Genomic DNA, 25,996 nt, shown 5'->3' with positions numbered 1-25,996 from the left:
ACAAGAATGTTCCTCTATAGATGTTCCAAAAAAAAGTGATGATCTAATTGTGCAGTGGAAGAAGTATCTTAAGTGTGGTCAGGGCAAGGGGTACAGGGTAAGGGCAGGTCAGGGGACTGGGGGTGGGTGGGTAGTAAGGACAAGATGTGGAGAGATGTGGAGTAAGGACAAGATGTGGGGAGACCAGGATGACATGTGGCATGGGGCAAGGGCCTGTGAGAGCTCCTGAGGTTTCAGGGGGAGGAGCTGAGTTCATACCAGCACCTCCCAGATCTGGAAAAGCTCCAGGGCTAGAGGCTGGTTTCCCTGTTTACAGTCAACTCTTGCAGGAGAGGAGGGGTGAGGGGAGGGGTGGCCACTGGGTCTGCTCACTCCAGCTCCAGCTGGGCCCGAAGTGTTGCACTCGCCACCAGTAGGCTCAGGCACTCAGCTCCCAGCCTGCTGCCTCACCATGGCCACGAAGGCAGACGGTAGGCCCGGGGGGCTCCCCGGCGGTGGCTGTGACCTGGACATAGCCCAAGAGCACATGCAAGCGGTCACCCGAAACTATATCACCCACCCCCGTATCAGTGAGTACAAACCCCCGGAGGGTGAGATTGGGGTGGGCTGCTGGGTCCCCAGGCTCTGCTTCTTAGGCTCAGGAAAAGAGGAGGACTGAGACTGAGGAAGACCAAGGGGGCTCTTGGTCCAGCAGAGCGACGTGGTGGACTGTTAGGACAGGGAGCCACCTCTGCATGTGGAGGGATGGGGTCCCCACCCCAGGCTACCCCAGAGGAGAGGGCAGGGGTGTCCTGGCAGGAACCTCTTGGTCATCACCCTTATCCTGCACTGAGACCCCGAGTCCAGAGAGAGCTCCCAACTGCCCCAAGAGTGTGTGTTTGTGCTACAGGCTCCTGTGTGAATACGTGTGTTTGGAGTGTGTGCACGTGTACCAGAACATTTAGCAGGAGCAAATGTATGATCAAGTGTTCTTAGGGTATGTGTGTGGCACGGCAAAGTATGTGTGCATTTTCAGGATGAGGAAATATGTGACACTGTGTGTGTCATGTCAATGGGCACATGTCATGCGTGCCTTCCAGGCGTCTGTGTGTATAACTTGGGTGAGGATATGTGTAAATATGTGTGTGACAGCTCGAATGAGTGTATGATCAGAGTGAGGAGATGTGCGACAGTGTATGTGGATGCTTTTACACTCAGACTGAGGGTGAATGCGTGTGTATGTACGCTCAGGGGGAGACCTGGCTATATGGTCAGTGTATGTACCATATAGTTGGGGGAGGGGGAGTGCCTGGCTTGGCCATGGGTGCTGGAGTAGTTACCCTTGTAGGCTTTCTAGGTGTGCCTAGATGCCAGGGGCACAGAAAGCTGTAGGGCTCTAAGGACCAAAGGGAGTGCCCCCTCCATCTGTCCTTGCCAAGGTCATTCTCCAAGTCTCGAATTCTCAGGGAGCCCCGCTCACTGGAGTAAACCGGCCTGGCCAGCACCAGCCCAGCAGAGCCAGAGGCTCCTAAAAGGGTGTGTATGGGGAGGAGCCGGCCCTCTCTAGTTACCTGGGCCAGAGTGGGAGGAGTGGCCTGACCGGCAGCTGCCAGCTGCTAGCTAGGTCTGCATTGAATGGAGCTGGCACCCACCCAGGACAGAGCAAGTACAGAGGGGGCAGGCCCAGCGTGCTTAGGAGCATGGAGGAGGGGGAGGCACCTCCAGACGCCTGAGGCAGGCACTGAGGGGTGGAGTACATTCCAGCAAGGAGAAACTGAGTGAGGCCGGATGTATCAAGGAGGCCCGGCAGGCCCCGCAGGCCCTGGAGGTATGAGGGGGAAGGCAGAGTTCCAGATTCTCCTCTGGGGCAAAGCAGGGGTCATGGAGGCCCAGAACTTCGCAGTGACTAGAGCCCCCTTGAGCCCAGAGCCCAGGCCTGGAGACCTGAGCCGAGTTGTGTTGAGTTGTCTGACTCCCATCCAGATCCAAGTGATGGCCCACCCCTGCAGGCCCCCCCTCCCATCACTCCCTGCAGTGTGCCCTGCCAGGGACTCTGTGGTGCAGCCTCACCCCAGGGCCTCCTCCAGCCACTTCGTTCCAGCCAGGGCCTTATTTAGAGTCAACAAGCCCTGGAGATTTGGCCCCAGGCTGGAACCCAGGGGTGTCAGCGGCCCCATGCTTGCTTGTGTGTCACTCCATGTGGCCCCCACCCAGGTGAATGTGTCACATCCAGCAGCTGACCCAGAGACCAGGGTCTGCAGAGGGGGAGCCCCCCCACCCCCACTCTGCACCCTGTGTTAAAGATGTTCCTGCAGTGACGAAGGCTGCCTACCACCTTTACCTCTGCTGCATACCAGTGTCCTCACAGGGCCAGCCCCAGCCCTCGGAGCAGACTGAGTTCCTCAGGGTGCTTCTGTACCCACGGCTTTCTCATTCCCACCTTCCTCCTCTGGGGCCTGAGGGGTGTCCTCTCTGAGGAGTGAGGATGGTGAGGGGGGGGGCGGGCCAGGCAGAGGGACCAAAACCTAAAGCTGCCGCCCTCAGTTTATTGGAGGCAGGACTCCTGTGCCTGTCTCTGCCCTCCTCCTCCAGCCGGGCCTCCTACCTGAGCACTCTATGCGCTTCTGGGCAGAACTTGATGGAGAGACAGAAAGAGCCCAGGAGGAGAGCTGTGAATCCCAGGGGGACAGGAGATGGGGCAGCTGGCTCCCAACCCCAGGGCTTCCTCAGCCATAGATGGGGTAAGTCCAATAGAAGGCTTCCTGGAGGAGGAAGTAAACCAAACAGGCCTGAGGCATTAAGGGTGATTTCACTGCAGTGGCTGAGGGAATGGGCCAGAAAGGAGGGGGCAGGGTAGAATAAGATGGGGAGTGAACCCCAGCAATAGCCACCCTGGGCAAGAAGGGACTCCTTTGCCTCCCTCAGAAGTAGAACTCTTTCCCTGGAGCTTTGTGTATTGTATGGGACAGAAGATGCTAGGTGGGGTTGGAGGGAAGGGGGGAAGGGGGCAGGGCGCAGCCTGAGCAACCGGTGGATGACAGGTTGTCAGCCCCGCTGCGGGGAGAAGGCCAGGTCAGATGATTACTGAGAGGCTGGAATGCCAAACCACTGGCTTTGCCGCCTGCCTCAGTTTCCTCAACTGAAAGGCCAGGAAGGTCACACTGAGGGAGTTCTACCCGGCAGGGTCTTGGGCTGATTCTAAGAAGCCTGGTCTTCCAGCCCCTGCCCTCCCTCCCCTAATCCCTCCGGAGGGGATCAGGGAGGAGGTGCGGAACCTACTGCCCTGGGCTTGCCCCCACCCCCGCCTCACGCATGGGCGCCTGCCTCAGCCGGCTCCCAGGACGCTGCAGGTGTGGCTGGGCAGGCCCTAATTAGTGGGCTGCATGGAGCCCCGCTGAGCCTTTGACCAGGAAGGCAGTGGGGAGATGGGGGCAGGGAGGGGCTCCAGGCCTGCTGCCCTAAGTGCAACCCAAAGTGTCAGCTGGGACAATGGAGAAGGGGAGGGGGAAGAGCAGAGGGAGGGAGTGTCTGCAAAGTCTCAGGAAGGCCTATTGAAGGAGTGCCCCTCAGAGGTCTTCTGGGCCAGCCCACTGCCTCCAGCGCTACCCCCACCTTTTGCCTCGCTGGGGCTGGAGGGTGCATCCCATGGCTGGGGGAGAGCCACAGGATGCAGATTGATTTGTGGTGTGCCCCAGGAGAAATCGGCCAACTTCCGGGCCTTCATTTGCCACTGCGCGCAATGGACACCATAGGTTGGGGTTGGATGCAAACAAAAGGCCTGGCTTCTTGTCAAGGACAACTTTGTTGCTTAGCCACCACCTCGGCCGTGTCCAAACCTCTAAGAAAAGATACGGTCGAGTCTGACTGGGGAGGCACAGAGCTCTAGTCTGAGGGGAGAGACATGATATATCCCCGTTAAGGACTGACAAGCTAGAGAACAGGACAGCCTCTACAGTGGTGTCGCTGAGGGCTGTGGCACTTCAGCGGGGAGCAGAGCCAGTGGGCTGCAGGAGTCAGTTAAGAGCGGGGCATGGAAGGATGTGACAAGTCAAGGGATGAGCAGAAACAGCCACAGTCGATTATCTGCAGTGAAAGGGCCAGGCTGGGGAGCTAAGGACTCCTCTAGCAAGCATTTGGGAAGCCTGCTAGAGCTGGGCCCTATGGCTCTGGGAATGCAGAAAGGCGGCTTACAGCTGACGCTGGTGCCATAAGATAGAAGCTTCAGACCACACGCTGGGCACCCAGCCCAAGGGTCTGGCCAGCAAGCAGCACTTGTCCCGGCCGGCCCCTAGGCTTCTCCCGGCCACTCACCACTGCCCTCCCCAAGGTAGAGATGTTGGATGTCCAGGTTAAGAGACTTCCCTTGACAGAAGCTGTGAAATATGGGGAGCCTGCTGTGAAGGAAGAGAGGAAGTTGAAAGACCTGTCTTCTAGGCAGAACTGGAAAGAGTTCCCTGGGGCTTTCTGGACCTTGGGCTCNGGCCCTTTTGGCTGGTCTGGTATTTTCTCTTTAGGGCCAGCAAGAGGCTCATCCCAGGGCTTTTTAAAATGATCCACTGTACCTGGTCCCTTGGGGTGGCCTAGAGACAAGCAAGGCTGGAGAGCGCAAGGAGAGGGTGGAAGGTGGGCAAAGGAAATCAGCAGTGGAGCCGGACTTGCCAGAAGTGGGGCTGTGAAGGGCAGCAGCTTTGGAAGGACTAGGGCTGAAGGAGTGGTTTTTTAAGATGGGAGACGGCCCCAGAGATGGAGGCACTGGCCCTCTGCCCCCGGGGAGCAGGCATCTCTGGGCCCTGGGCCTCAGGACCAGGAGAGGCTGGCCTAAGAGGGAAGGTTGGATGCCTCCTCTGTGGGAACCCAGAGGAAGCTGAAGGAGTTCCCCTGCTCCGGGTCCAAGCCTTAGAAGAACGGGCCTTCTGGTGCCCTCTTGTTCTTGAGTTTCCCTAATAGTCCACAGGCTCAGAAGAGCCTTGCAAATATCCCTGCAAGGATCACCTTGCCCAGCCATCATCCTAGCTCATGCCCTGGTGAAAGAAACGCAGTTCAGACAAAAACAAGGGGTTTGACCCCTGAGCCCCAGATGGGGGAAGGCGCGAGCTGGGGCCATTTCCTTGGTGTGGGGTGACTTGGCACCAGGCTTGTAGGGAAGCACGAGGGCAAGTGGCCGGGAGCTAATGCAGTTTGATGGGAAGCACGAGGTGGGGTCCCAGCCCCAGCTCTGCCACAAGCATGTTGGGTGACCCTGGGCTAGGTTTTTCACCCTCTGGACTCCATTCACCTCCCCTTTTGAAAAGAGTCTTAGACCAATCTCTCCCCTCTGATGTCCTTCCAGCCTGTGAGTGACTCTGTGACCTCATGGGCACCCTGGCCATCCTGCTGTGCCACAGTCTCTCTGGTCTCCTGGTGCTTCACAGGGACCCCAGGGAAGAGCTATGTCTCCCAGGTTATAGGTGAGGGAGAGTACCAGGGTCTCTCAGCCAGCCCCTAGCAGAACCAAGATAGGCTTCCTGTCTGCCAGTCCATGGCTTTCTTATTGGGGTCCCCAACACTGGAGTTTGGGGCTCCCTGACACTGGAGTTAGAGGCTCCCTGTAAACTGAGCTCATTTCCCCATTTGTGGGTCTCTCCAGCCACTAGAGCTGTGACATTCTGTTTCTTCCTCTGTCCTTGTCGCTCTCTCCCCTCTCCCACAGGGACCCAGGGAGCCCAGGTTGTCCAGGCAGGGACTCTGGCTCTTTTTTGTCACCCATGCATGCACCAGCCCATACCCCTCACACAGGCACACAATCGCACATGCACCGTGCTCAGTCAGTGTTGGGTCATGGAAGGAACTGTGGTCCTGGTGGGGGGCAGGGAGGGCAGTTATCTACCCATCTCTAGCTGGGGGCCAGAAGCTTTTGGAACATGTTGTGGGTCAAAGATGTAAGATGGGGGCTGAGGCCAGAGGGGAAGCAGCCTCAAGATAAGAAAGACCTCTTCGTGGCTGAGAGGAGAGGGGAGGACTCGGAGGGGCCTCTGCCCTTGCCCTGGCCCTCCCCCCAGCCTCCTGCAGGTGTCCAAGCCAGCAGGGGGCCCTGCGGGCAGGGGCATGACCCTTACAGCAATGGTGGCTGGCCCTGTCACAGCTAATGACCCTGACAGCCCAGACTGGGAAGGGGGTGGGGGTGGTGCAGACAGGGAGAGAAATCAGAAGATGTGTGTGTGTGTGTGTGTGTGTGTGTGTGTGTGTGTGTGTGTGTGTATGTGTCTGGGTGTGAGACCCTCACCTACCTCTACCTCTCCCCCAGCCTACAGGACTGTATGCAGCGTCAATGGGCCCTTGGTGGTGCTGGACCAGGTCAAGGTAAGATTCTTCCACCTCTTCCCAGGCACCAAGGCCAAATCCCAGGGCTCCCCAGCCCCTGTGCAGGATCTCTTCTAAATTGCCCTGCTTCTAGCTGTCCCCCATGGGCCCATCTGTCCCTTCTAATTCTGTCACCTATCCCCACACTCTTCCTCCCCAGCTGTCTCCCCCACCACCCTGGGTTTCCCTTCTTGCCTTTTCAGTGTCCCCCTCTGCCCACTCTGGGCCCTCAGAAACCACTCTTACCTCCAAGGGCCTGGGGGATCTGGGCTAGTGCGCCTCTTTCTACATGGGTGGAATGGTTGTACTGAGCTTCCTCACAAAGCCGGACTCTTCCACCTGCTGCTCTCATGGGTCTTCTTTTAAAAGGAAGGGAAGGCAGAAGAGCAATGCCAGCTACCTTTCCTCCAGAGCTCAAGGTTTTCAGAGGCTTTTGTACTATCTCAGCCTGGGAACCAGCAGCATGGGTGGGAAGTGAAGCAGGCTTCAAGGAAGGAGATGGGAAGGGGGAGCCTTTTGCATCTCCTGGGGCACTACAGGACCAGGGCAGAGACTGACGGCATTCTGAGTTTGGGGTTGGGGATTCTTAAGGCATAAGGGGCTCTGCAAAGGTGCCAGATCTGTCCCCTTCCACCAAACAGTCCCACCCCTCAGTCTCCCGCCCAGCAGCACCCACCCCAGACTGGAAAGCTGGTGCCACCCTTGATTCCTCCCTTCCTGGACCCCATGTGCCAGTATCAGTGATCTGCCTCCTCCCCACTCTCCCCGATTATGGCCATGGCCTCTGGACCTCCAGCCTGGTGCCCTCCCATCCTCCAAGCTGCCCCCCTGCAGCACTGACCCCTTTTCTCCCCTGCTTCAAACTCACCTGGCACTCCCAGCACCTTCACCTTGCAGGCCCCGCATTCTGTAAGGGCCCCTGCACACCTTCCACTCTCATGCCGCATCCCGTCCTCCCTCCCCACCCTGCCTCTGCCTGGAGCTGCCATTTGATGTCTCTAGGCCTTTGCTCCTACTTTTCCCTCTGCCTCTCCAACTACCCTTCCTCCATACCCTTCCTTCCTCTGACTCATCCCCAGGGCTAGCTGAGAGGTCACTTCTCCTGGAAGTTTCGCCCAGGCCCCTGGTCAATGAGCCTGTCCCTCCTCTGTACTGTCTTGTTGGCAGCATCCATCAAGGCATCGCGTCGCCACCTGGCCACATGTCTCCTCCCTGCCCCCACAATGTCTCTCCTATCGGACATTACTCTTGAGCCCCCCGAGCCCCATGCTGTACTTTTACTGAAGACCAGTCCATTGTAGGTGCTCAGTTTGTTTGGAGGAAAGGTGAATAAATGAATGAGATGCACGAATGAGTGTTAGAATGACTAAATCAGACCCTCTCATTTCTGGAAACTGGATCCCAAGTTCACAGAGGCCTTTCTAGTGCTGGGGATGCCTGGGAGGAAGTGTGATGGAGGAGTTATGCGTGCATGCCCGAGGCTCACATGGTCTGATTCAGACTTCTGTTTTCATCCCAGCTCCGTCCCACTCCTACTAGCTACCTGGCAATTCTAGATTGGCAGCATCAGCATAGAACTTGTTAGAAATATAGGTTCTGGGGCTCTTACCCCTGACCAACAGAATCAGAAACACTAGGGAATTGGGGAGATGCAGAAGTCAGTCTTTAAAAGCCCTCCAGGTGATGTGATGCTCCCTGAAGTTTGAGAAGCATCTATTTAGGTTTGCAAATCCTAGTTTCCTCATCTAGTAAATAAGAGAGTGTCGTGAGGACCAAATCAGATAAATGTATTTTTACGCCTCCTCCTGGAGAACAATTAGCACTAGCTTTGTCTGGGAGGGAGAAATGCTAGTATGCCCGATTAAACAGTTGGTGCCATCTGCTGCCCCCTCGTGTGGTGTGGAGAGTCAGTACCTATGCAGACCTCTACTTTCCCAACCATAAAATGGGGCTAGACTGGGAAACGAGATAGATCCCCAGATCTATGGTTCTGTGATTATTGGATGCATTGTAACTCTGGTGGAACAGAATAACGGTGACAGAGACACCCACAGAACCCTGGACTTGCAGAGGGAAGGAAAAGAAGCAGTAGCATGTAGTCTCTTAAGTTCAGGAGAAGGAGAAGACAGCGTTACGTGCCCCTCTTGGTGGCCCCACACTCCTCTCCCCGGTCTGGAGTTGCTTGGGCAAAATACCACAATTCATCCGATACAGCGCCACCTTCTGCCCAAATTGAATCACACCCGCAATTGCGCCTCCAGCTTCCATCCTTCTGAAATGGAAAAGTTCTTGGGGGAAAAATTTTGTGTAGATCGGAGGTTCTTAGCCCAGGCAATAAGGGTCTCAAAATTGTATGCAAACCTTTGAAGCTGTGCATTCATGTGTCTGTATATTTTTCTAGGGATAGTGTCCATGATTAAATCTGATTTTGGGAGGCCTGAGGGTAGAGTGTAAAATGCTAAAGGCTAAACCCCTGACTGTAGAGTGTAAAAATGACTCCTCTAGATTACTGAACATCCACACTCCTAGCCCTGATCTCACAAACAATACAAAGGGGTTGCACAGCATTGAAGAAGTGTCTGGTTTGCTGACAACCACCTGCCTGGGATATTTTAGAGAGATTTCACTCAAGCAGCGGTTTTTAAACTTGAACATGCACAAGAACCCCCTGGAAGAACGCAAAGTTCTGATTCAGCAGTTTGAGGTTGGGGCCCCAAAATCTGAATTTCTGACAAGTTCCCAGCTGCTGCTGTTGCGGCTGCTGCTGGGCTGGGGACCACACCTGAAGATCCCCTGCCCTAGAAGATCTTCCTACCGCTGTGTTTTGAGAAACGCCAGTCCTTATTGAGACTTAGAGAAAGCTCTCCCCTTATCCACCAGACTTGGTTCCAAATGACTGTGGCTACTTCCAAACTTTTAAAGGAAAAAGCTTTCACGAGTATGTGTATCAGCTCTGAAAACAGTTTGCAAAGAGAGGTTCCCAAACTGCCCTGGGCATCGTCAGAGGAGAGGCCTTGGAGGCCAGTGCTTCCCTGTACAAGTCCTGCCAGGCTTGCCTAGAACTTCTCAGTCCTCCGAGCCAGAGCCAGCGTGTAGAGCAGCTCCTCTCTGCCCCACCCCTGGCCTGCTGAGAACGCAGACGAATCTCCTGCATTGAACCATCCCCACACCCCACCGAGTAACCAAGAGTGGGAGGTGAGAGAATCAGGCTCTGAAATGGGGCTCCTTTGAGCATAAGCTCATTGTTGCATCCTGGAATTCTTCCCCTGCACTCCCCGTCCTAACTGGCTAAGACCACCCCTGCCGCAAATAACACACACACACACACACACACACACACACACACACACACACACACAGCCTGGTTTTCTCTTCCTAAAGGATTGCAGACTATACACCTCCTTGACTGGGTGTGATGGTTCTGACAGTTCTCCCCGGCGTCTAACTGTAATCTCTCTGCCATTTAAAGTTTGTTTTCTCTGATTTCATCTCTTAGGGACAGCACAATGTGCCAGCTCCTTTCCACTCTCCTTTCCTTCCTCCCTCCGTCACCCACATAAACCCGCATGAAAAATGATGGCTTTTAATCAACCGGCTGCTTGGTTTCTGTTGGGCCCATGGCCTGGTTTCTTTGGCGCACACCCTGACCTGTGCTCTGTCCAGCAGTTTTTCTCCTGAGGGTAACTGCCCACCATGCAAGGAGGCCAGTAGCTACGTTAGGTAGACTGGCCAACGGAGGCGCAGAGGAATGCCCGGACTTTTAACGTCTTTCCTCCGGGGCCTCCCAGCCCTTGCTCTTGGGCCCCCTCTTGTGGTTGGCGAACCAAAGACCGCTAGGGATGAGCGGACTTTGGGAGCCCTGCTCTCTCAGAAACCCCACTCTGAGGGGTGGTTTATGGGGCATCGAAGGTCGCCTTCCTGGCATCCTCTTCACAGGATGAGGAGGAGCCCAAGCCGGAGCTTCCTCCAGTGACTGTCAGAGCTGCAAACCCTCCTGTCTCAGGTTTGACCCTCCAGTCGCTCACAAGGGTTAGGTGGGGGAATGCCCCCGACCCCGTCACACCCCACAGGGAAACTGAGCCGTCAGCCCCTTCTCCCAGACACTTAAGGTCACTATTTTGGGCAGAGCGGGGGATTTAGTGACAGTAATGATGGTGAATACCAGTCGCATTTTACTTGAACATCCCAAATCTTTATCACATTTTAATCACCAAAAAATAAAAATTAAAAAAATGCTCCTTATAACCAGTGAAACAAAAGACACATAAAGTTAACTATCTGTCCCTAACCTCCGTCTTCCCAGCCTCTTGAGATAGCCACTATAAAGATCCTGCTGTAAAGGGACAAATAGATGTATATTAGAGGTTTACATTAGTGTTAGTCTCTTAAAACGTATCAAGGATTCTCTCCATGTCAGTAGTTACCCATTTTACTCATTCTACTCGAGAGCAACATAGTGGGCTATAGCATGGATGTACTTGGTTTATTCAATGGTTCCATTTTTTTAATGGTTCCGTTATTGGTAGACATCAGTGTGTTACCAGGCTTTGCTATTACAAATGGTACAGCAAAAATAGAGCCCTTTCACACTGGTGCCTTTATTGCTATAAGGTAGATCCTCTGGCATGAAATTGCTGGTTCAAAGTGTATATTGATTTTAAAATAGATTTTAAATAGATATTGATGATTTGGGGCCAACATTGCTAGCCCGGCAGGGTTGTGATTCACATTCCGGTCAACCGAGTGTTCGAGGACCCAACTTGTAGCATCCTTGCCAGCCCTGAGTATGTTCTCTCCTGGAATGTTGTCTATCTAATTGATGAATTAGAACTACCCTGCTTTTATTTACATTTGAGGATCTTTTTATCTGTTTAGATTTTACTTTGTCCTCTGTGAAATCTTCCTGCATACTGAGGTGTACATTTTGAGCTGTGGGAGCTCCTTTTTTATTGTTCATGTTTGCTTATGGTATCTTTGCCATACAGACATTTTAAATGTTTGTACAATCAAATATGTCTATTTTTAAATTTATGGCTTCCAAATTCTGTATCTTGCTTAAGACATCTCTCTTATCCAGCTTTTCTAGGAAAGCTGAGAAAGGAAAGAAGAAAAGTTCTTCTAGTTTCCTGTTTGTTTTAGCTTTATATTTAAAGGTTTTATATGCCTGAATGTATTTGTGTTTATGATGTGGGTATCTTCTAAATAGATACCCAGTTATGTTAGCACGCTGTATTCAACAAATTCTGGTTTTCCCCGTGAAGTAATATGCCACATTTGTTCTATAACAGTCTCATAAAATCTGGGATCTGTTTCTGGACTCTAATCTGCCCCACTTAACCATTTGTCTGCCTCACCCCAACACTTAATCATTTGACTTCAGTAGCTTTAGAACATGTTTTAATATCTGATACATCACGTCTTCCACCCTGACTTTTCTGTAACTATTTTTGGATATTCTCAGACACTTATATGAATTTTAAGGTGATTTTATTAAGTTCCAGGAGAAACAGCAATTCACTGTAGATGCATATAATTTCTATACTTTTGGAAAGGATTTATATTTTTATGACAGTATAAGTCATTCTGTCTTGGAAAACAGTACTGTTCTCCATTTGTTCAAGGCTTGTTTTATATCCTCAGTAAGATTTTGTTATTTTCTTGTACTTTTCTTGTTAAAAATTTTTCCAGATATTGTATGGCTTTGGGCCCTATTGTGAATGGAAATGTTTTCCTAATTTCCTCTTTCATTTATGGCTGGAATAGAAGAAAAAAAGAGTTTTTTAAAATTGAAGTATAGGTGACACACAATGGTACAAGAGATGGATTTTTATATATTTATATCATATACAACCGACTTATTAATTCTGGGTGTTTTGTTTTTTAAGTAGAGCCTCTTGGGTTTTTCTAGATATATGATATCTTCTGCAAATGAAGGGAATTATGTCTGTTTTTCTATTGACAGACTTTAACTTTACTTGTTATTTTGAAACATTTTTGAATTTTTAAAAAGTTGCAACAATAAAAATAGTGCAAGGCACATACATATACCCAATTGTTAATACTTTATTCCATTTGTTGTATCTTCTGCTCTGGGTGTGTGTGTGTGTGTGTGTGTGTGTGTGTGTAATTTTTTCCTAGATCTTTTAAGGGTAAGTCACCCCCAAAACTCCAGTGTTTATTTGCAAAGAATAAGGATGTTCTCTTACACAACAACAGTAATTATCAATATCCGAAATTTACACTGATACTTTTACCTAATCTACCATCTATATTCCAGTTTATCAGCTGACCTAAAAAAAAAGTCTTTTATAGCATTTTTTTCCCCTCCAGCAGGGGATCCAGCCTCATCATGTCTGTTTAGCTTTCTGTAATCTGGAACATGTCCACAGCCTTTCTCTGACATTTCTGAAGAATACGATCTCCTTTCACTACCTTTAAAAAAATAAAGCATTCTCTATTTATGTTTATTGGTATGCTTTTTAACTTCTTTTTTTTTGGTCTTATTATATAAACTACAATTTCCAAAACATATTAAGTAACAATGGTGATACAGACATCTCTCTGTGTTATTGATTTTATTAGAAATAGAATGGATTTGGGGCTCCTGGGTGGCTTAGTCAGTTGGGCGTCCAACTTTGGCTCAGGTCATGATCTCACGGTTCGTGGGTTCGAGCCCCGTGTCAGGCTCTGTGCTGACAGCTGGCTCAAACCTAGAGCCTGCTTTGGATTCTGTGTCTCCCTTTCTCTCTGACCCTCCCCTGTTTTCTCTCTCTCTCTCTCTCTCTCTCTCTCAGAAATACATAAAACATTTAAAAAAATTTTTTTAAAAAAGAAATAAAATGGATTTAGCATTTCACCATTTAGAAGCTTATTGATGCTGGTTTTGTAAATAGTCTAGTGTTCAAGGAGTTGCCTTCCATTCCTGTCCTACATAGGATTGTATTAGAAACATTGCCAAATTTTATCAAAAGCCTTTTTGGTGTCTATTTACATATTCTGTAGGGCTTCTCTTTTAATTCATGTGTACAAACTCCCTATTATGAATTATGTTGTCAAAAGTTGAGATTGTCAGAAGTTGATTGATCTAGGCTTGCATTCTTTCAATAAACCCTATTTGGTCAAACCTGTTTATTTAAGACACTATTTGATTTCACTGGCTAATAGTTTTTTTTTTTTAATTTTTTAATGTTTTATTTATTTCTAGGAGAGAGAGAGAGACAGCGTGAGCAGGGGAGGGTCAGAGAGAGAGGGAGTCACAGACTGAAACAGGCTCCAGGCTCTGAGCTGGCAGTCAGCACAGAGCCCGATGCGGGGCTGGAACCCACGAACCGCGAGATCATGACCTAAGCGAAAGTCGGACGCTTAACCGACTAAGCCATCCAGGCGCCCCATTCACTGGCTAATAGTTTATTTATAACCTCTGCATCTATATTTATAAGAGAAATTGGATCTATGTTTTTTTGTGGGGTCCTATCTTTAATAGATTTGAGGTTTGGGGAGTTTTCTATTTTATGGTTTTGTTTCCTTCTAATGTTTATTTTCTGTTCATCTTATTATTTTGGCCAGTTCTTTCAGGGTAATGCTAAATAGAATGATGATAGCAGCCATTGTTGTTTTGCTCCTAATTTTAAAGGGAATGTTTTATACATTATATCAGAATTTGGTATTTTCTGTAGGTTTTTTGAGGATGCGTTTTGGAGTTAAGGAATTTCCCTTTTATTCTCTGTTTTCAAAGAGTACTTTTGTTCTTTAATCATGGATATCATGATTCTTTAATCATCACAAATTTTTTATTTTAATCATGGAAGGTTATTTTTTAAGCTTTTTCTAGAATGTTTTAAGATGACCACAGGTTTTTAAAAATCTTTCAATCCATTAATAAGGTAAATTACATTATTAGATTTCTAATATTAGACTAACCTTGAATTCCTAGAATAATTTCAATGTGGTCTGCTTAATTTTTATTTGTGTGTATGTGTGCCTTCATTTTTTTGTTTCTTAATATTTTTCTTTTATCATTTGGTTTGTAACTGGACCTTTTTTATACTTTTCTGGATTTGATTTGTAAGTATTTTGTTTTGGACTTTCTCACCTATATTCATAAGTGAGATCGTGTATAATTTTCTCATAATTATTTTATATATACGATCTCACTTATGAATATATATATAACCTCACCCCATAAAATTAATTAAAGACCATCTCTTTTCCATTAGTCTTTTGAAGAGCTCAAGTAAGTTTCAAATTATTTGTTCTTTGATTGTTAGAACTCACTTGTAAAACTCTCTGGGACTGGTGTTTTCTTTGCGGAAAGATTTTACACTATGCAATATCTTAAACATTGTAGGACTATTCCAGCTTTCTATTTAGCTTTTGATTGGTTTTGGTTTGAGTTGTATTCTTCTAGGACTTTATTAATTTCATCTAAGTTCTGAACTGTATTGCATAAAATTGTTTACAATTCCTTTTTGTTACTGTTTAATATTATCAGTATAGTTAGTTTTGGCTTTTTTACTCCAACAATTATTTGTGTCTTTACTCTTTTCTTAATCAGTGTTGCTAGAGATTTGTCTATTTTTTTTAATGTTTATTTATTTTTGAGAGAGAGACAGAGTGTGAGCTGAGGAGTGACAGAGAGGGAGACACAGAATTTGAAGCAGGCTCCAGGCTTTGAGCTGTGAGCACAGGGCCCGATGCGGGGATTGAACCCACAAACTGAGAGGTCGTGACCCAAGCTGAAGTTGGATGCTTAACTGACTGAGCCACCGATGCGCTCCTAGAGATTTGTCTATTTTATTAGGCTTTTCAAAGAACCAATTTGGCTTTTGATCTTCCTTGTTATATATTTGTTCTCTGTATTAATGATTTCTGCCCTCTTAATATTTCTTCTACTATATTGGGGTTTTTTAAAGGATTTTCTTTTAATTCCATTTAGTTAACATACAATGTTGTATTAGTTTTAGGTGGACAACTAGTGATTCAACAATTCCATACATCACCCAGTGCTCATCACAAGGGTCCTCCTTAATTCCCACTCCCTATTTCATCCACCCCCTCCTTTATTGGAGGTTTTAATGCTGTTCTTTTTTTTCTAACTTTTCATGTTGCATGCTTTTAAACTTCATCAATTTTTTTTCTTTTTTAATATAAGCATTTAAAGCTTAAATGCATCACAGATGTTGATATATAGTTTTTCATTATTAGTGCAAAATGTGTTCTAATCCTACGTTCTCTATATTTGGTTTTTAAATGCCCAAATATATGAAGTTTTTAAACTCTCTTTTTGTTATTGATTTCTAACTTATTTTGATTATGGTCAGAAAACATGGTATGGCTTGATTTATTCTATAGATCATGACATAAAGTGATACCCTTTTTCATTCTTTTCTATTTCATTTATCATTTAAGTTTTGATTTTCTCTGATATCCAAAGGAGTTATTTAGAGGAGTACATTAACTTCTAGGAACACTGTGGGGAGGGGTGTCATATTTTTACCATTTATCTTTATTAAATTACAATTATGGGGTGCCTGGGTGGTTCATTGGTTGAGCATATCACTTCTGCTTGGGTTACGATATTGCGGTTAGTGAGTTCAAGCCAGTTAGTGAGTTCAAGCCCCACATCTGGCTCTGCACTAACAGTGCAGAGCCTGCTTGGGATATTCTCTCTCTTTCTCTGCCCTTGTCCCACTTGCTCTCTGTCTCAAAATAAATAAACTTAAAAAAAAAGATTACGATTATGACTTACTCCCTGAAAGAAATCAACCACCTGGGAAGCAAGGTGAGGGAGCCTGAAGGATGCTATGCATTCTCTCTCGTACCTCCCCAGGAAGAAAGTGCAGGTGCAGGTAAGGGCTTAGCTCTCCTGGTGCTGACAGCCAGTGTCAGTGTCGGCAGGGTCTGCTCTCCCAGCCCAGCCTCCCTGGCCCACCTCATAACCTCTTCTAGATGTGGGGAAAGACCTGGAACCTGGTTCTCTGAGCATGTGCAGAATGCAGAGCTCCCCTGCCCAACCTGTTGCCTATGGTCCTGGACAGTCTAATCATTTTTTAATTAAATTATAATTCATATGTCATAAATGTCATTCTTTTTTTTTTTTTTTATAAATGTCATTCTTTTAAAGTGCACAGTTCAGTGGCTTTTTGTATATACACAGAGTTATGCAACCATCACCACTACTGGATTCCAGAACATTCTCATCACCTCCAAAAGAACGCCTGTACCTGTTAGTGGTCACCCTCAATCCTCCCTCTTCCAGCCGCCAGCAGCCCCTAATCTTTGTCTTCATTGATCTGGCTGTTTCAGATACTTCCTATCAATGGAATCATATAAGACATGGCCTGTTGTGTCTGGCTTCTCTCACTTAGCATGTTTTTAAAGGCTCATCCATGTTGTAGCATATTATCATATTTCATTCCTTTTTAAGGCTGAATAATATTCCATTGGATAGATACACTATCTTTTGTTTATCCATTCATCAGTTTGTGGACATTTGGGTTGTTTTCACTTTAGGGCTATTATGAATAATGCAGCTACTTGTTTATGAGCATTTATATGCATTCATACACAAGTTTCTGTGTGGTTGTATGTTTTCATTTCTCTTGGGTTTAATACCTGGGAGTGTAATTGCTGGCCCATACAGTATCTCTGTGTTTAACCTTTTGAGGAAGTGCCAGTCTGTTCCAAAGTGGTGCCACCATTTTACATTCCCACCAGCAGTGTCCAAGAGTTCCAATTTCTCCACATCCTTAACAACGCTCATTATCATCTGGCTTTTTGATCGCAGCCATATTCCTGAGAGTGAAGAGGTATCTCACTGGTCTGCATTATTTCTTTAATGGCTAACGATGTTGAGCATCAACATGTGCTTATGTGCTTACTGGTTGTTTGTATATCTTCGGAGAAATATACATTTAGATCCTTTGCCCAGTTTTTAAGTTCAGGTATTTGTATTTTTACTTCTGAGTTATAAGAGTTCTAATATTACAGATATTAGTCTGGTTCTTTTTAAACTGACAAGAGAAGATACTACATTTGATCATAGCCGAAAGAAAGTGATTGCCTCTTTTTATTCCTGAAGACTGAGAGGATGACATGTGAATCAACCCCAGCCCCACGGCTAGGGCAAGACTGCCACTAGTACAAGGGAGCGCCGGGCAGCCCAGGAGAGCACTGTGCCAGTGGTTTCACCATTAGTCTAGAGGGGCAGAAACAACCGTGCTGTCCATGGGACCTAAACAGCCATGGTAACTACTTACATTTTATAGAGCTGTTACAAGGTGCCGGGCACCAGCTAATGACTACATATATCACTTTCTCTCCATAGAAGTTCTATGAAGTAGGTATTATTACCCCCATTTGAAAGATGAGGAAAGTAAGGCTCAGAGACATTAAGGAACTTCCACAAGGTCACACAGCTTCTAAGTATCAGAGCTTCAATTCTAACCCTGGTCTCTCACCTCTAAAGTTGGCACTCCTACCCATCCAGGTACATTGCCTCCCAAACAGAATTCAAAGGTTGCACTTCCCAGCCCCTCAAGCTCAGTTACAATAGAGCCTGGTCACCAAAGAGGAGACAGAAGCTTGAGACAGGGTCAAGGAGGGAGGTGGGGAGACAGGGGCTTCACATCCGGTCTCACCATTGCTCTGGGCTGCTCTCCTCTCCTCCCAGTTTGCCCAGTATGCTGAGATCGTCAACTTCACCCTCCCCGACGGGACTCAGAGAAGTGGGCAGGTGCTTGAGGTGTCAGGGACCAAGGCAATTGTTCAGGTAAGTGGTGTCAATGCCATGTTGGCCAATAAATGAGTGGACCCACAAAGTTCATGACTATCTTATAAACTGAGAAAGGCAAAAAAAGTCTTATTTTCCCAGAGTGTCTTGCCCAGAGCTGAGCTCAAAGGGGGCATAGAATGGAAGGCCCCAATGTCCCCAGCAAGCCCCTTATTAGAGTAACTAACCTCTCGGGGTGCCTGGGTGGCTCAGTTGGTTGAGCGTCCGACTTTAACTCAGGTCATGATCTCATGGTTTGTGGGTTCGGGCCCCACTTTGGGCTCTGTGCTGACAGCTAGCTCAGAGCCTGGAGCCTGCTTCAGATTCTGTCTCTCTCTCTCTCTCTCTGACCTTCCCCTGCTCACACTGTCTCTCTCTCTCTCTCAGAAATAAATAAAACATTTGAAAAAAGAAAAAAAAAAAAAAGAGTAACTAAACTCTCGTCCTGTAGGTGTTTGAAGGAACCTCTGGGATCGATGCCCAGAAGACCACCTGTGAATTCACAGGGGACATTCTACGGACTCCAGTGTCAGAGGACATGCTAGGTAAGGGTGGGGGTGAGGTGAGGCGGGGGAGCTCCTCTGTCTTCCCAGCCTAGCTTCCCTGACCACACGCTTAGCACACTGCATAGTCATTGCTTCTGCATGTCTGCCTCCCCGTGAGTTCGTCAAAGTCAGAGGGTTTGTCCTCTCTTTGACCCCCCGACCCCAGCTCAGGGCTGGACCTACATCAGTTGTCCAGTACATGAGGAAGGCAGGTTCAATAAACCAGAAGAGGCACAGTAGTAGCCATCTATGTGGGGTTAGACTGAAACAGAGTGCGCATCCCCCAACTTTCTCCCAAGATCTGCCATTCTTAGACCTCTTCTTTCCAGCCCTAAAACCCTCCATTAGAGTCATTTCCTGGGCCAAGACCTCATCTGTAAAGATTTCCAGGAGAGGAGGGAAAATCCCCAAGGAGACAGTCACTGAAGCCAGCTCTCTGGGGATGACTGAGGGTTGAGGGGAGAGGGACATGTGAGAGGCGGGTGGGAGCCAGTGGTGGTGTGGAGGGTGAGCAGCAGTGAGGGAGAGGTGAGGCCGACCCTAAACATCCCCCAACCCCCTCCCTCACCCTCAGGTCGGGTTTTCAATGGCTCCGGTAAGCCCATTGACAAGGGGCCAGTGGTCATGGCAGAGGACTTCCTGGATATTAATGGTGAGTGACCACAGAGAAGCTCTGGACAGCTTTTGGGACCCAGCTCCCAACCACCTTCCCCACCCCAACCATTACCTTTGCCACTTTGCCCTGGGAAGTTCTGCACTAGACACAGGTCAGGGGCAATTGGCCAGGGCTCACCTCAAAGGCTGGTCAGACCACCAGGCAGATCAAGTGTGCTCTGAGCACTGTAGAGGCCTCTCTGTCTCCAAATCTGCCACAGAGCCTGAGATACTGCCCTAAGCACTTCGTATCCAGTTCCTTTAAATGCCATCATCCTGTGCAAAGTTCCACGTGTGCCCCAAGACCATCACTCTCCTGCCTCCCAGTTCCCTGTCCCCACTCCTCAGAGCCACCTGGGGTGGCTTGCAGAAGCAGACACAGCCCCTTCCCAGTAGGAGGCCATCCTGAGTCCTTCCATCCCCTCAGTTCTGAGGACAAGATGGAGGCCCACAGAGGTCTGTGGCTGCCCCCAAACCACTCAGCAAGTCAGAGCCAGGGCACAAATGACTCATCCACTCAGACAGGAGCTCCCCAGGTCATCCTCAGTTCCTTCGCACCCCACACAACACCTGCTCAGCCTCGGGGGGGCCTCAGCCTGCGCTCCTCCCACCTGCCGGCTGCTTCTAATGTGCCAGGTAGCACTAGCCAAGGGAGTACTCGACTGTGGCTACTTAAATACAAATCAATTCAAATGGAATAAACTTCCATTTCAAAACCATATCTCATGTGTCCAATAGCCACATGTGGCTAGGGCTAGTGTACTGGGCAGTGTAGTTCAAGCACATTTTCATCATCACAGAAAATTCTGTTAAATAGTGCTGTTCTGGAGTCTGGAGCAGGGTTGGGGGAGGGCAGGGAGGGACTTGAACCCTTGAGCATGGGTACGTGATCGCCCTCTCCCAGGCCAGCCCATCAACCCCCATGACCGCATCTACCCTGAGGAGATGATTCAGACGGGTATCTCTCCCATCGACGTCATGAACAGCATTGCCCGTGGTCAGAAGATCCCCATCTTCTCAGCAGCTGGGCTCCCCCATAATGAGGTGAGGCCTGTGGGGTCCTGCAGACATTACCAAGAAGAAGGGACAAGGCAGCGGGCAGGGCTGGTGGGCCAGTGAGGAGGGTCTCCTGTGTCAAGCAGTCAGGGACCAACCAAGCAGGGGTCTTCACCGTCCAGACTGGCAGCTGTCCTCTGGCAGCTCATGGACTTAGTGCTGCATAAGACCTCCTCAGTGTCCCCAAGCAAGTCTTCAAGCCTCCACCCTGAAAAGGGCTGTAGAGCCTGGGGCGGCCCTTTCGCCTTTCTGGCCTTGGATCCCTCCTGCCAAAGGCCTTGGCAGGAGGATCGACTGGAAATTGCTCCATCCATCATCCTCAGTGGTGCTTGTGGGCGGGGCTCTGGGGCTGCCCTCTGGTTCTGACGTCCTTCCGCCCAATGCACTCCACCCCAGATTGCCGCCCAGATCTGCCGCCAGGCTGGGCTGGTGAAGAAGTCCAAGGCTGTGCTGGATTATCATGACGACAACTTTGCCATTGTCTTTGCGGCCATGGGGGTAAGAGGGGCTGGGCAGATTGGCAAGTTCTAGCAGTTTTGTCTCCCTTGGACCCTGGCTCTGTCTGACCTGATGAGGCAGGCATAATCCTTTTCCCTGAGAAGCTGTCAGTGTCCAGGCCTGTCTAGTTGGAGAGGCAAAAGCATGACTGAAGGTGGGTTCAGTGACTAGGACAGTGTGTCCCTCAAGCTATCCCAAAGGACATGGCAGCTATAAGATGAGGCCAGGATGACCTGGAGGAGGGAGAAGCCTGGGAATTTGGGGAGACAAGACAGATTCAGAGAGGGGATATGATGGGGCCCTCAGAGGGCCAGAGGAGGGGTTCAGCAAGGAAGCAGCTTGCTAAGTGAAGGGCTGGGATGGCACTGAGCAGAGCTCAACCTGAAGCAATCTGAACTTCATTTGGAACCTGATGAGATTCCAAAGATGAGAGCAACCCGGCCCCTGCCTTCTCAAGTACAGGGTCATCCCCAGAACTGTTAGCCAGTCAGTCAATAGGCTTTACTGAGAAGAGATGGGAAGGGCCAGGGCTGCTGCCCTTAGGCTGCAGGGACCCCTCTCCAGCCCTCCCTGCTGTGTGTCCAGGTGAACATGGAGACAGCCAGGTTCTTCAAGTCCGACTTCGAGCAGAACGGTACCATGGGGAACGTCTGCCTCTTCCTGAACTTGGCCAACGACCCCACGTGAGCCATCCCCTGATATCCAGCCTGCCTTCAGGCATCAGGCCCTGTCCCCTCCCAAAACCCAGAGTACCAGGGCTCAGAAGTATCCCAGAACCACAGCCATGGGCCAGAGTTGGGAAAACAACCCCTTGTTGTGCAGAGGGGGAAACTGAGGCTCAGTAAGGGGTAGGGACAGCCCACAGAGAGACAAAGGGAAATGGACCACCACCCTGCCTGCCACCTGCAGCCCTCTGCTCTTCCTGTGGTCTGTATCCAGCCACTGTCCCAAGTCAGAGCTCCTTTCCTTGCGCCACCCCCACAAAGTCTCCACTACTGACAGATTTCCTTAAACCCTTTGTTTGCAAACACTGAAATTTGTTCATTTTTTCATTTGAATAGAGTTGACACATACCGTCACATTAGTTTCCGGTGTGCAACACGGTGATTGAACTTCTCTATAAGTTATGCTATGCTCGCAAGTGTAGCTGCCATCCGTCCCCAAGCAACATCAGGACCATACCACCCACTGTATTTCTTCCGCTGCGCCTTTCATCCCCGTGACTTATTCATTCCATAACTGGAAGCCTGGGTCGCCCACTCCCCCTCACCGATTTTGCCCATCTCCCCACCTCCCTTCCCCTCTGGCAACCATTCGTTTATTCTCTGTATGTATAGGTCTGATTCTGCTTTTTGCTTGTTTATTCATCTGGAAAAACTGCTATTTTTAAAGTTTAGAAAATGTGAGTTTAAATCAGTGGGTCAGGTGGATGGAAAAAAATTCTTAATAAACCGTCCTGGGTACTGAAGGTACTCCCCAAGCTAAGTAACAGAATTCTGGAGACCAAGATGATGTCACCAGAGGAAAGCCCCACAGGCTCAGAGCTTGAGGGTTGAGAGCGCCTGGAGCCAGAGGAAGGGACTCGGGGGAGCTCTCAGTGGAAGGGGGCTGCTCAGCCGGCAGGGCAAGTGTATGGAACATGTCCACTCAGTGTGCTCTGGAGTAGTGAGGGGAACCTTCCAGAGGGTGCTCAAGCTGAGCCAAGTGCAGGGGGATGGGGGGATGGGGGAGGCTGGGGAAGAGAGGGCTACAGCAGGAGCCCTGCCACTGCCTAGCTCTGATGGGCCAGAACCCCACAGGGACAGGGTGCCGACATCCTCTCCAGACACCCCTGGCCCTGCCTGTCCCACTCTCACCCAACTCCCTGCCCATCCCTATTCCTACCCTCAACAGCAGAAGGAAGAGTGTCAGGCTCGGTGGACTGTCCACTCCCAGAAACCATAGCCCTGACCTGAGGGCTGGGAGCTGGGGCTCTTCTTATCCACTCCTCTGCTGCTCTGCAGTTCCCTTTCCTCTCAGCACTGGGGCTAAATGGGCCTCTGAGCTCTCTAAACACTGGCTGTACCTCCAGGATCGAACGGATCATCACCCCGCGCCTGGCACTGACCACTGCTGAATTTCTCGCCTACCAGTGTGAGAAGCATGTGCTGGTCATACTGACCGACATGAGTTCCTACGCAGAGGCCTTGCGGGAGGTGAGGCAGCTGGTGAAGGGTGTCAAGGTCACGCCTGCTTCTCTCCCTGGGCCCTACTCCCTAAAGCTCTCCCACCAGGCCTGCCACCACTCTATTGCTCATAGTCCTTGAATCTCCCACTCACCTTTCCTTGTATTAGCCTCTTGTCCCCTTTCTTACCCCAGCGACACTGATATTGCAGGTCTCAGCGGCCAGAGAGGAGGTGCCCGGGCGTCGAGGTTTCCCAGGATACATGTACACAGACCTGGCCACCATCTATGAGCGGGCAGGCCGTGTGGAGGGCCGGGGAGGATCCATCACTCAGATTCCTATCCTCACCATGCCCAATGACGGTGAACCTCTTCACTGCCCAATACCCTCTGCACCACCATCCCCGCCCTCCTTTCCCACTGGGATGCTTAAAGGGCCCACGTTTTTTTGCATAGATGTGCAGTAGCTCTGTTCCTCCATCAAAGACTTCACCATCTTTTCCTTGCCTCCACATATCCCATCACCCCCATGAGAGGAATAGAACCCACGTGGCCCTGACTGGGTGGAGACCTAGGCCCTGTCTACACTGAGACCAGTGTATTTCTTTGCAGATATCACCCACCCAATCCCAGACCTGACGGGCTTCATCACAGAGGGACAAATCTATGTGGACAGACAGCTTCATAACAGACAGGTACTGTCCCCTCCCTACCCACTTAGTGCTTTCCTCACCACCCCCAGACACACTGGCTGTCCGATGCCCCATCACCCGCCACGCTTCATTTTTCTGAATTAGGAGGGGCCAGGCAAGGCTAACTCCGAAGAGGAGATGACCCGGGAAGACTGTGTGGTTCACAGACGCAAGACAAGTCTGGCTAGAATCCAGCCTACCTGACTGTAGGAACCTTGAGAAAATAATCTTTCTGATCCTAGGTTTCCTCACCTACAAAATAGAAATAATAGTATTTATCACACAGTGGAGTGCATGGTAGCATGTAGAAAGCATCTAGCAGATAGGAGTTACTAAATGAATACAACTTCTCTTTCCTTTCCGGTAATTTGCTTTGGTGAACAAAACAATGGGTAACTGACACAAGTAGATGGTGAATAATGTGCCAACAGGTTAGAAAGTGTCTGTCACATCTGAGGTTAAAGGCAACCCCTATGACTTTTCCTCTTTGCTTAGTAGGTTCCTTCCCTGCAGCTATTAACTATTAAGCTTTAACCCAGTTTTTGTCCAAATAACCAAAAGTTTTTAAATAGTGACTTTCATTACCTAATGTCATGTCATCGCCTCCCTCCACCCTCCTGTCCAGGAGCACACCTGTAGACACCTGTAGACACCTGCATACCGAGCCCTAGAGTTTGTAGGCCATAGAGGGCAGGGCGCAAGCAGCCCACCTCTCTGTCGGATGAGTGAGGACCAGTCTCTTGAGATCCTCAGGGGGGAGGAGAGACAAGTACCAGTAGGTAGGAAGGAAAGTTTGGACCCTGCCTTCTGACACTCGCTTCTTTTGCTCCCCCAGATCTATCCCCCCATCAATGTGCTCCCTTCCCTGTCGAGGCTAATGAAGTCCGCCATTGGGGAAGGCATGACGAGAAAGGATCATGGAGATGTCTCCAACCAACTGGTAAGAAGGAGAGAGCCCAGGGCCTGGCGGGGAAGTTAGTTTCAGAAGCTGGAGGTTTGACCCCTACCCAGACCACAAGCTTTTCTCTGGCAAAATCCCTCCCCCTTTGGGGTCCCCACAGCCAAACTGGGGGCCAATGGACTCCTTTGATATGCCTGTGGTGACCGCTGGAGTGTCCCTCCCCTCTTCACCCAGTATGCTTGCTACGCCATCGGGAAGGATGTGCAGGCCATGAAGGCGGTTGTGGGGGAGGAGGCACTCACTTCGGAGGACCTGCTCTACCTGGAATTCCTGCAGAAGTTCGAGAAGAATTTCATCAACCAGGGTGAGGCGCGCTGGGGGTGGTCAGACAGTAACCCCCTTAACCTGGCTATGTATGCACACACGCACACGCACACACTCCTACTCTGTCCCTAGGTCCCTACGAGAACCGCTCGGTGTTTGAGTCCTTGGACCTCGGCTGGAAGCTGTTGCGCATCTTCCCCAAGGAGATGCTGAAGCGCATCCCACAGAGCGTGCTGGATGAGTTCTACTCCCGCGAGGGGGCGCCGCAGGACCCCGCGTCAGACACCGCGCTCTAGCCCCGCCCACAGCCAGACCCCAGCCGGTCCTGGGACCGCTGCTACACCGGTTCTACTCCCGCGCACGCCTCGAGTCCCACACACCAAACCAACCGCTTGAGTGCCTCTGTCAGGACCATGCCCGCTCCCACCCTTCATCCCTCTCCCTGGAGTCTCCACACTGGGAAAGAACTAAGCCTGTATTAAGCACTTGAGAATCACTTAGAGACCTTTGTAAAATACCAAGGCCCAGGCTCCAAACCAGATCAATTAATCCAAATCTGTAGGCAAAAGTCCTCTGCATCGGTATTTTCCCCCGAGGAACAGCCAGAGTGGCAATTACTGGTATAGAGACTGCGAGATAACCCAGGTAAAGATAATGAGGGCTGACACACTCTCCAACCCCAACACGTACATAGAGTTTGCTGTCATTCTTAGGACCCTAGCACCCCAGGAACAACAGCCCACAGAATCCCCCAATGCCAGGACCTCCTCAAGCTTCGTCCCTGCAAAGCATTGTCACTTTATCTTAATTTGTTCATTGGAAGCCAGTGGTTAAGGCCCCACCTGGGGCAGGTATCCAGTAGAATTTGCTGGTTTTTAAGGTGCACAGGGAGGGGTGCTGACACCTTTGGACCACTGGGGTTGGGAGGCAAGTGGGTTACCAGAGGAGGTTTCCCTGGAATGAGGGATGGCTGCCTCAGGGTGGAAAATATGCATTTTGGTCCCTCCCTGTAGGTCTCTGTGATCTTGGGAGAAACTGCCACCCCTCCCCCCCCTTTTTATTTTTTCTGGTGGG

At 49.7% G+C, this 25,996-nt stretch overlaps 1 protein-coding gene across 1 annotated transcript; it reads left to right on the top strand.

Moving 5' to 3' along the window:
• Positions 1 to 451: 451 nt before the first annotated feature.
• ATP6V1B1 (ATPase H+ transporting V1 subunit B1) lies at positions 452 to 25,402 on the top strand. Its single transcript, XM_077766193.1, has 14 exons — positions 452 to 569; positions 6,263 to 6,318; positions 17,990 to 18,088; positions 18,540 to 18,633; positions 19,208 to 19,285; positions 20,192 to 20,331; positions 20,740 to 20,841; positions 21,427 to 21,524; positions 22,913 to 23,036; positions 23,218 to 23,368; positions 23,618 to 23,700; positions 24,533 to 24,637; positions 24,833 to 24,962; positions 25,055 to 25,402. The coding sequence occupies exons 1-14, from the start codon at positions 452 to 454 to the stop codon at positions 25,216 to 25,218; spliced, it is 1,542 nt and encodes a 513-aa protein (XP_077622319.1). The 3' UTR covers positions 25,219 to 25,402.
• The last annotated feature ends 594 nt before the right edge of the window (positions 25,403 to 25,996 follow it).

This window comes from Crocuta crocuta, unplaced genomic scaffold, assembly GCF_008692635.1.
Source record: "Crocuta crocuta isolate KB4526 unplaced genomic scaffold, BGI_CrCroc_1.0 scaffold113, whole genome shotgun sequence".
NCBI classification, from domain to species: domain Eukaryota; kingdom Metazoa; phylum Chordata; class Mammalia; order Carnivora; family Hyaenidae; genus Crocuta; species Crocuta crocuta.
Note: the sequence above shows the minus strand (reverse complement) of the source record. Positions and strands in the feature narration are given on the sequence as shown.

What these genes read in the sequence shown, in the direction of transcription:
- ATP6V1B1 (XM_077766193.1), top strand. Translation starts at nt 452, where the DNA reads ATGGCCACGAAGGCAGACGGTAGGCCCGGGGGGCTCCCCGGCGGTGGC. An exon ending in AGTGTCAGAGGACATGCTAG is followed by an intron (nt 18,634 to 19,207) that starts GTAAGGGTGGGG and finishes CCTCACCCTCAG; the next exon opens with GTCGGGTTTTCAATGGCTCC. An exon ending in GAAGAATTTCATCAACCAGG is followed by an intron (nt 24,963 to 25,054) that starts GTGAGGCGCGCT and finishes CTCTGTCCCTAG; the next exon opens with GTCCCTACGAGAACCGCTCG.